At 41.7% G+C, this 10542-nt stretch overlaps 1 protein-coding gene across 1 annotated transcript in view; it reads right to left on the bottom strand.

Moving 5' to 3' along the window:
* Nucleotides 1-284: 284 nt before the first annotated feature.
* Nucleotides 285-10542, bottom strand: part of LOC106809922 (probable assembly chaperone of rpl4) — a 98170-nt gene continuing 87912 nt past the window's right edge. The window contains exon 11 of the mRNA XM_014813166.1: nt 285-829. Within this exon, the coding sequence (XP_014668652.1) occupies nt 623-829 (207 nt within the window). The 3' untranslated portion in view covers nt 285-622. The remainder of the gene's footprint in view (nt 830-10542) is intronic.

Here is a 10542-nt window from a genome sequence, read left to right as displayed (position 1 = left end):
TTACCCTCTCTCTCGATGTCTGCTGACGATCCAGGTTTATGGAAACAAATGAACAGACTTGCTACTGTGGCAAATTCGCAAATTCAGTGACTGCGGGGGCGGTAGGTGGCGCATGGCAAAGCTATGACGGGCCGTGACATCACTCAACAACTATTCCTGTGTTCGACAAGACTTCACGTTGTCGTTTCCCAGGTCGAGAAATGCGGTGTATATGAAACTGTACTCACAACCACATCGGCGCATACAAAACACAAACACGAGTATAACCAAAAACATATCAAACGTAATACCAAATCCAATTATTTATACAAAATTTGATTACCTATCACACGGGAAGTATTCCCATCAGTGACGTCACTCGTGCTGACTGCGCATGCGCGCTCAGTCCATTGAAGCGTCTGTGTTAATGGTATCTATGTGAAAGTTTTCTGCGCAGTAGCTTAATAAAACAACGCTAATTTATCGTAAATCTCGTCATGTCTTGCGCAATTTTACTCACACACATTTAATTGTTCGAGACAGACAAAGTGGTTGGCAAGTTGGTAAAAAAATGGTGGTAATCGGCCGCCACATTCAATCGAGTCATGCACGCAAATCGTATGGAGATTCGTTTTAGGTGGTGTCAGTGTTCCATGTCCTCTCCATCCTCCTCGGAATCAGTCTCAATCTCCTCATCCTTCGCCGTACTGACGTCGACAGCATCATCATCGTCATCATCATTGTCGTCATCGCCATGGTTACCATCGTCATCCTCGGGTTCAAGTTCCGTCATCAGCTCTTCAACATGTGCTAAAACTTGCTCGTCATCGAAGCCAACCTTTGATGCCACCTGCGGATAGAAAGCGATTCATTTATTATATATGCACTTGTATATGGAACTGTAATCGTACATGTGGACAAATATATTTGTGGCATCAACCGCATAGCTGAACAAAATTCCAGGGGCACGTCAAGGAATTCTGAATCCAATGAGCACAGATCAGGGGGATAGTTGGACACACCGCAAAGAATGTTTCCATGAAAGAATGTGGTTGCAATCCGATGGATATTGACTACACGTTTCTATTTATTTTGAAAGACCTTTTCTCAAATTCAACGATGAGAAATGTTTGCTACGCACTGTAATAAATGCGACTGTAGTCACGAATGTGAAGGGGGAGACCGCCATCTGCCCCCGTTGAATTCGCCACTCGATTTACTACACTGGCACTAATATTTTAATTAACCAGTACACATGAGGCACTGCCTAATAAAAATGTTCATCCAACACATTTTAAATGGAATCTACATCTTATACTATACAGTACGGGCAGTAAAAACGTACATTATCTGACAAGATTGAAAATTTCATATTCATATTGCACCACACGAGATATATTCATGCATTGTATTCACATATGGGCTTGCAACCGCAACTAATCGTAGCTGTAATGAGCTTCACGTGCGACGCAAATACGAAAATTTTCCATCCCAGAGCACAATCAAAATAGTTAGATTTCGAGCTGTTAATTGAAAATTCGTAACAAGATAAATGCAGCATTCAAGGATTTCCACACTAGACCTAGCTGTGTGTAAAGATTAGATGCAAATCACATATTTCTAGGCGCACAATTAAGACGCTCGATCGCGACGGTTCCTCGACTGAGCAATAATGCATGAACAATTATTACATACAATAACATTAGTTTTAGTTATTAAGTGCAGATTTTTTTACACGTTATCTACTTTTCCCGATACCAAAATTCACACAATTTGCAGAGAATGCCAGCCAGACTGTCAGGATGCGCATTTATAGCACGTATCCTAATACCAAAGAATTCTCGGGCAGAGAAAGAATTCAGCCGTATGGACTGCGTGTGTTATTCACTGTAAACACATTTCCAATGGCTTAAATTTTTCAATTACTTATAGTAAAAATGATAGAAAACGGCTTCTTATTCAATACTCACTTATTCACGGCAAGTGAAAGACGCCTGTAAATCTATTCAAGCATAAACGCGTCTCCTGTATTAGTAAACAGGATCCATGCTTCAATAAAAACGTAGACGCAAGTGTATTACATAAATAGACTCGCGGAGGACCCGGCGTTGCCTGGGTTGCCTTCGCGACCAAAACATGATGTTTATGTTTCAAAGGAAGGTAGAGAATCACAAGTGCTACTTGAATAATGAATGCAGCAGTGGAGCAATAAGTTTTAAAAAGAAAACCATAATTACATTAGCGTAAAGCACTATCTGCAGTGTAGAGATGCAGTGTGCATAGAGATAGTGTGTCATTTTGTGGCACGCGTGCCATAGTGATAGTGTGCAAATAACTCCATTATGAAAATATCGTTGCGTACAAAACATTACATTTTTTTATGGAGTAGATGAGCGAAGTTTTCTTTTCTCTTTCTCGTTGTGTACTGTTTGAACCAAGCGTCGTTGTCAATATTATATAGAAACAAATAAAACTAAAAAATACAGATATAAATATAAATATAGAACACTATATAGAAAAAAAGCGTTAACCGGTTGACAGAAAACTGTGAGCTGATTGACCAATTCTGTCTTCCGTGTTTTTACAAATTCTGTCGTCGCAAAGTAAAATTTCTATAACCTAAAACCAGACAGGGTGCGCGCCAAGATATATATATATATATATACATTGTGTATATTATATGCCACGTATAGTTGTAACCGGTAGTTTAGGATTAAGAGGAGATCCGGCACCCAGACACAGATATTGCGCTTATCTTGTAGATAGCGAGTGCACGCACATTCAGGGCAAGCGAGAAGTACATGCATATTTCATGCCATTTCAAGATTAAAGGACACATGTGCATGCTTTTATTGCGTCTGCATTATTTTTATATATTTACAGCAAATGTAAATCTTATTTGTTTTAGTACTGGGATTTATACGATTATTATTATTATTATTATTATTATTATTATTATTATTATGGTATTTATGCTAGGGTAACAAAATTTCTGCAGTGTAGTGCACATAGGAACCGATATAATTATTGATGTATGTAGTCGTAATAGCTTTGTCTATCAGATACAATATGTAGTGAGATCGACCATGTTATGCGAGCTAATGAAATGCCACCAGATGAACATTAACATAGTGAAATGATGATCCAAGAGGTGTTAATAGCGTAAAGCTACTGAATGATAAACTAATTAATCAAAATACGGGCATTTAATCTGCAAGAGGTTGACAAACGCTACGGTTACTTGGCAGATGCGGTCAAAGCATATTACATACTTCTATATATTATGTACAGTTGAGATCTTTGGTTCAATTACTTATTTTGGTCCGTACAGATACAATCACAGTAGTCGTTCAATCAACTAATGCTTCCGTATTCAAATTTTTAGCTTCTCATTTCCACACTCACTTACTTCTATATCGATAAATGTGGTTTTCGACAATGCCCATCTAATAAGAAGATTGCAAACAGAATAAACCTATAACATGCGTGACCAAATCTTTGTATTTTTGGGCGCCAACGCTAATGAATTGCAAGTTGTATGGTTACCATGTTTTTACATTGCGCACACAGGAAATGCTACGCAACGCATTTTACTACATTGAGCACAATGAAAACGGTGACAACTTTTGCTTTCTGAAACGCAGGGCAAACTAAAATGTTCAGATTTGATATTACTATGAGAATGAATAAAAAAACGCAAACCGTGATGTCCTTCCGAGCAACGCCTGCTCCATTACAAAAAGTTTCTTTGTAAGAGTTACAAAAAGTTACAAAAAGTTACAAAAGGTTTACATTTACAAAGAGTTCTTAAATTCAGCATTCGTTTCGTTATACTCACACTCCGAAGTAAGAGCCGATATACGACAGTGTTATGACCCTATCATTGATTTAACACCAGCCAACAGATGGGTGAATATTTATATTACGCAGAAATGTATAAACTTGTTTTGCAATGTAAACATCAGTACATTTGTACTGCGCTTTAGAACGTAACATGCATATGTGCGTGCAATATAAAGTAATGATGGTTGCCTTGAGTCCGACTAAATTGTCAACAACAAGTACTTATTAGACAAGATCACTGGCTAACGGCTGATTATGGCCCCATTAATTACACCGGTAATTAATGTACCATTTTCATTACTCAGCGCAAACAATGCGTTGTCTATAACTAACGATATTTAACAACGTTAACCATAATATATGCTCGGGCACGCACCTATACAGACTCGCTATAGTGTGCCCAGAAACCTTTCTGTAACATGTCGTCTATGGCTTTCCCTCTTTCTTACACTCTCATACTGTCTCTCTCTCTCTCTCTCTCTCGCTTTCTCTCTATCCTACCACTCGGCCCATCGGAAGGCCAATACTCGCCTCACTGCGGCCATGAGACCATGCATGGACCTACGTCATGACTGAGTGTGGGGGGAAACCGTGTGATTTCAGCCCCGTTGGCACAGGGGATTCAGAGGGTTTCACATTTATGCTGCGTTTCAAATATCATTTTTAAAATTTTCTATGATCTCATGTGCCCACCCCTTCCGCACAAAACGCAGTTCCCGGTTTTCTGTTCTTAATATAAAATTAAAATAATATACAATTAAAATTTCATGTCGCCTAGAATTCCAATGCTGTAATATGCGCTCGCCCGCTGGCGCCAGTCATTACGTATACTCATACTGGCGAATTTTGTCGCACGGACTGGACAGCACTGCTACGTCTTTCTCCTCCCTCTCACTCTTCCCCCGCTCTCTACACACCCGTTCTCTTCTCAAATATCTGTCGCTTAAAGTTGGGCTTCGCATGCTAGTCTGATATGTGTGGAAAGCAGAGACGCTATCGATTTTCTTAAGAAACTCCGGGCAGGCGATATGATGTCATGTGTCACGTCGTTGTGAAAGTCTATTCCGACTGATATATTTTTTCGTCGACAAATTTACATCTCAAACGCGCTGCACATTATTAACCAGTCCTGGCCGGCGCCCAGGGAGCGAAATCAGATTGTGCGCAACCTCTCCCATGTGTCGTTGTGCTAATAACATTTACTTGCGATAAAATGTCGAGACACGTCGCGAAAATGCGCACAAACTGGCACTGTAATAGCAAGCCCGACGCGTCAGTTCTAACGCACTTCCTATCTTAGATAGCCGAGCAACATTTGCATTACGTAGGTCATCGCATCTGAATTCAGCTGCGTGCATGCGCGTGGAAAGGGGGCAGCACAATAGTTCGACTCTCACGCGGTGGCAATCACGACCACCTCCCGCAACGACGGTTCCTTATTGCAGAAGACATTTTCCACGACTTTATTTGTGCGCTAGCATTCGAGTAAAGTGTTTTGACAATGAATAGACGAGATGCTATCGGCAGTATGGCCTTGCCGGGACCTGAACTCTGTCTACTTCGTATATCGGCAAGCTGAAATTCTACTCAATACTATATATAGCGGTGACCTGATCCTCTATGCCCTCATGAACTCCAATCGATTCTTACCCTATTCACAAGAACATGATACGAGGAGACGACAGGAGAAAGCTAAACCGACCACGGAGCAGGGAGAGATCATCTGTCATTCTAATGAAACATCGTGTTGCGTAGTTGGTGAAACCGAAATTATAGTTGTAAACTAGTCTAGACTAGGTATGTTCTTCACCTATGCTGTTCTTAAAGCATTCGCCACGTAAACTGCCTTTATTAGATCGAGCGTGTGCTGATTTAGATAGACATACTACTTGCTCTAAGGTATTTCCTGCATTTAGAGTAAGTACATATACAGTGTACGCGCGACAAGAAAACTGTGCAGTTGTCTAAATGATATGTTAAAAAGAAACCATGTTTGACACTGAACTTGAGAAAGACTATATCTGCAACTTGGTAGAGATTTGGTAATTGGGAGGAGCATTGAACATGAGAAAACAGTAGTAGATTTTGGTTACAAGAAGAACGATAATCGTAGTGCTTGAAAAAATCGCACAACAACCATGAAAATGACACACAATAAGCTTACATCTTACGGGAGATTTGGCTTTAGTGATGGTTATTTGAAGGGTTAACGTCTCTGTTGGTATAGTGGCATGCTTGCTGACCACATGAAATCTAATGCCAATGCTGTGCGTATTAAATCTTCGACTAAACCTCTTACAAGGGATGGAGACTACCATACTGGATAAGTGCTCTATTAACTATCTATCTTTACTCTACAGCCATATATTACAGTTAACCAGTTAACGGGGAAAACACGTGATTTTATTTTTATCGTCTTAATGACAAACCTGAAAACGAAAGGGATAGTTCTAAACAAGATCATATAAGGGCACCAAAAATCACTAGACAAATTGATCATTGTTTATGTGAGTACCACTATATTTTAGGTGTTTATTACTTGTGTGCATCGTTCTTAAATCCCCTTACTAACTACGTAAAAAAATGCTTGCAAGGAAAAGACAAAACAGAATACGTAAATACATTTAAGGAATTCGGGGTGACAGGAAGCTCTGTGCACGGGGTGTTTTTATTTCATTAGGTAACTCCCACTGCATAATGCAAAGCGATAATATTTCCCAACAAAAATACACGAGCTTTGGCTGCTCTTAGAAATGTCAAACTATAATGGTGGTTTCGTTAAAAATAGCGGCTCCGATTTGGCGATTTTTACTCTGAAATTCTAATCAGAACACTTAAGATAAACACAGACCGGAAAGCCAACATTCCGGTTTAAAATCGAAGAATAGTATATATTGATTGAGACGTGTTTTACAATGCAACGTATAACGGACTACGTTTGTACTAACAATTGTATAATTAACAAAACGATGTTTCAAATCACAATGTGCAATTAATCTCTCGTGCCATGCACACAAGCGCGTCTGGAATATTATTGCTACGCAAAAGGTGTGTAGGGCGACGTTGAAAATATCAAACCTGCAGATCGTCGGTTATTTTCTGGTCCACGTGAGTATTACTATAATCAACTGGATTCGAGTAAAAGAGTGCATGCTGCATGTTTATGAGCGTACTAGCTGGGGTACAGGCGTTGCTCGAAAGAAAAAGATTAGGAACAACTTGTGGAGCAAACTCTGACATATATTTACTAAGAATTTCTAAGGATAGAGCCGTAAAAGAGAAACAGAATATGGATGGCTAAACAGTATCCTGACAAAACAGTTTGAAAGATAATACATGATTTTATGCTTCCAAAGTTTCTGGATATATAACATTGTTAGTCTTTCCTTCTGGGGCAAGAATGAAGAGGTTTTGTGGGGATCCAACCCTTGAACACCCAACGTGAAGCTGACCATAGGAGAAGCTTGGCGATGTTAGATTAAGGCTAGCGACCTTAAATTCCATTAGTCAAGAATTGTGCCATATGGAATGTGAAGGTATGTTCTATGAAGTTCTATTCTATTGCGTAGTAAGAAATGCTCAGTAAGGTTATAGAAATGTCTATCATATAATAATGAAAAGGACTTCTATAGCTACCTTACATGACGTGATCCGCCCAACCATTAGTACTCCCGAACAATGTCCGAATCTCGCTTAGTTTAACTAGAAATTGAAATGTTGTTCTCTTATGTCCCCGAGTGACCTCGGAGGTCGGACCTGGCCTCATCCGCCCACCAATCTATGGAGTCAAGGAACATTTTTGTACTTCATAACGAACTCTCTATCTGGCTTCGTTAGCCGCAAATAACTGTTTTCGACCTCTGATGATGACCTCATGTGATTTCCAGTGACCACTGAGGCCAACAGCACCTATTCCACGACACTCACCGTGTCAAGTTAACCACATGGACCAATTTTCATCCCCCAGGCATCAAACCTTTGGCCGACCAGGCATTATCACTCGATATATAATTATGATCATTATATCTCGTATGCCGAATGTGCATGAACAGACGGATTGCAGGTCGTATACGTCATAGCTGCATGCTTACAGCAAGCGCTGGAATCACACCATGAATTATCCATGGGAGCGACCCTCGGTGATCAGCGAACGAATTGACCCCTGGAATCATCCTCCTCGCGAGTGAGCTTTGGCTCTTGTGCCGCCCTCCCCACGCATGAGCATTAGCATTAGTCGCGAGAACGAGCTGTCGTGTCGCTCCGTGGAGTGAGCTGCTGCATCAGCCCGAGCCCTGATCCTTAGCATCAAACTAAGCAACGGGATTCATCATCATCACCATAGTCATCGTCATCATCATCGTCATCATCATCACCATCGTCATCATCATCATCATCATCATCATCATCATCATCATCATCATCATCATAGGGATTGAGCATCGGTATCAGCTTCAGCAACATCGGGAGGAACGGGCTTCAACTGAGAAATGGGCTGTAATGGCTTTTTCATGCGTTGACCAACGCATTTCAAAGTTAATGCAATCACACCCTCATAACATTGTTAAATATTTGATCCAGCAGCTCAAATTCCCGCACACAACGTATATCCCAGATTTCGTGCGAACAAAGAGCGAATCAGCTATGAAAATTTTCATCGTTCGTGCAAAAATTAAAAAAATTAAGCGAGTATCAATTCGTAATTATGGACGACATTAAAATAAATCTCTCACCGCACACGCTTGTACACACGCACGCATACCAACACAGGCAGCAAACAGACACATACATGCACATACATACATGCACGCACGCACGCACGCACGCACGCACGGACAGATGGACGCACGCACACAATCTTTACCTCTGTATTCTCCCCTTATAAGTTCAGTATTTCGTTCTCCCGTTGCCTTCTTTACTTTCCACGCCTTTTATCCTCTTCCACAATAATTCCTTTATGTGTCTCTCCTTCTCCCTAAACTCTCTAAATTTTGCACTCACGCTTTCTCCCCTAGTTCGTCTCTCTATCTCTCTGTGCGTGCGTGCGTGCATGCGCGCGCGCGCGCGCGCGCGCGCGTGTGTGTGTGTGTGTGTGTGTGTGTGTGTGTGTGTGTGTGTGTGTGTGTGTGTGTGCGTCTCTCTCTCTCTCTCTCGAATGCTCTTGCTCCCTATTCCATTCCATCATCTTTCTCTCTTTTTTTCGTCCTCCTTGCACCTATCCGCCTCTAAACCGCTAATTGAAAGTGCTACGTAACCAGTTACAGATGCAACCACAGCCCATTGAAAATGACCAACGACAGGGATTTCCTTCCCGCCATAGCTCACCCGCGGCTTCCCACTGTCCTCCTGACGTCACCTGCTACATGTGTTCCTGTCTCCCCATATGAAGCTGCACCTATTCTCTTTGGCCTCCCCCCGAGTATCGTTGTAACACAATGACTATATCACCGCCATCTTCCTATATCATGCAGCGCACCACGAGCCCTCATACGGGACATATGATGGTCTTGATAGCATACAACGCAGGATTAGGCGCCACCATTTCATTGAATTTTTTGTTGTTTTTCGATTTTTTTACGATTTTAATTTATTCGATTTCAGTCGTTGCCATTGATATCAGGTGCCATTAACATTTGAAATACATTCATGAGTCTATCCATCAAATGGTAACGAAACGCATTAATCTGCCAGTCCACTCACGCGCGTAGCTTTGTCATACTTTAACCAACGCTAAAAAACATTTCATCCTGGGCATACACAACGCCAACGTTCCAAACACACATTCAGTCACGCAGCGTGTATACTCACCCATCCTCATAGGAATCACGACCATAGCAACGCGTATCCACCCCCGCCGCCGGGCTGGCACGCATGCATTCGCGTTCCGTACTCCACCAGGCGCCACAACTGTTCCTGAAGCTATTATCGCTCTCATCTAGCTCTTACATGCACGCACACTCACAACGCCCACACAACACAGGTGCAAAAAAGTCGCAATTTGTACATTACCGTTGTTCGGCCTTCGAATGCTTTCGCACGGCGTTATTATACGGTAATATATTATGCTCTACCCGCACACCAGTATGGTGGCGGCATAAAACGAGATTTGCCCGGTCGAACGGCTCATTTTACTACTGACGCCAGGGATTTTTACGTGCAAATCCAGATGCACATCTATCATTACGCACATGGTGGCGGAAAGGTAGCGTAAGAACGTAAACGTATGTGTTGTAGAAAGGGCTGCCAAGTCCATACTACAGTGTTACTTTACGGAACTGAATTTTCTGAAAACCAGATGTTAAGACGACGCCATTCATTACACTTCAGCGACGACGGAAATAATATCATCGCATTGCATCTGTATTGCACCATTGCATCATGCAACACCTTAGACTTCTTAGCCTCCTAACGTCCCTATGGCTGGGCATATCAGGCTTCATTAGGCCTTTCTGATTATCAACGACTTATAAACAGTCATTCTATAGCACCGCCACAGCCCCCCCCCCCCAAAAGACAATTATTCGACTATCTACCTGAAGGAAACACTGCCAGAAAACATCACGAAAATGCTCGTAACGTCTAATTACATTGCGGGTGATTACAAACGAGTGAGCGACGGTCAGTGAAAATTGCATTCTGCTAGCTGCAGGTTGCAACGAATTTCATCTAGATGCAAATGAGGCAGTGACGTACCGGACGCGCGCTGCCTCGGGCACACAACTC

Source organism: Priapulus caudatus, unplaced genomic scaffold (genome assembly GCF_000485595.1).
Source record: "Priapulus caudatus unplaced genomic scaffold, Priapulus_caudatus-5.0.1 Scaffold15, whole genome shotgun sequence".
NCBI lineage: Eukaryota > Metazoa > Priapulida > Priapulimorpha > Priapulimorphida > Priapulidae > Priapulus > Priapulus caudatus.
This window is presented reverse-complemented; position numbering and strand designations above follow the sequence as displayed.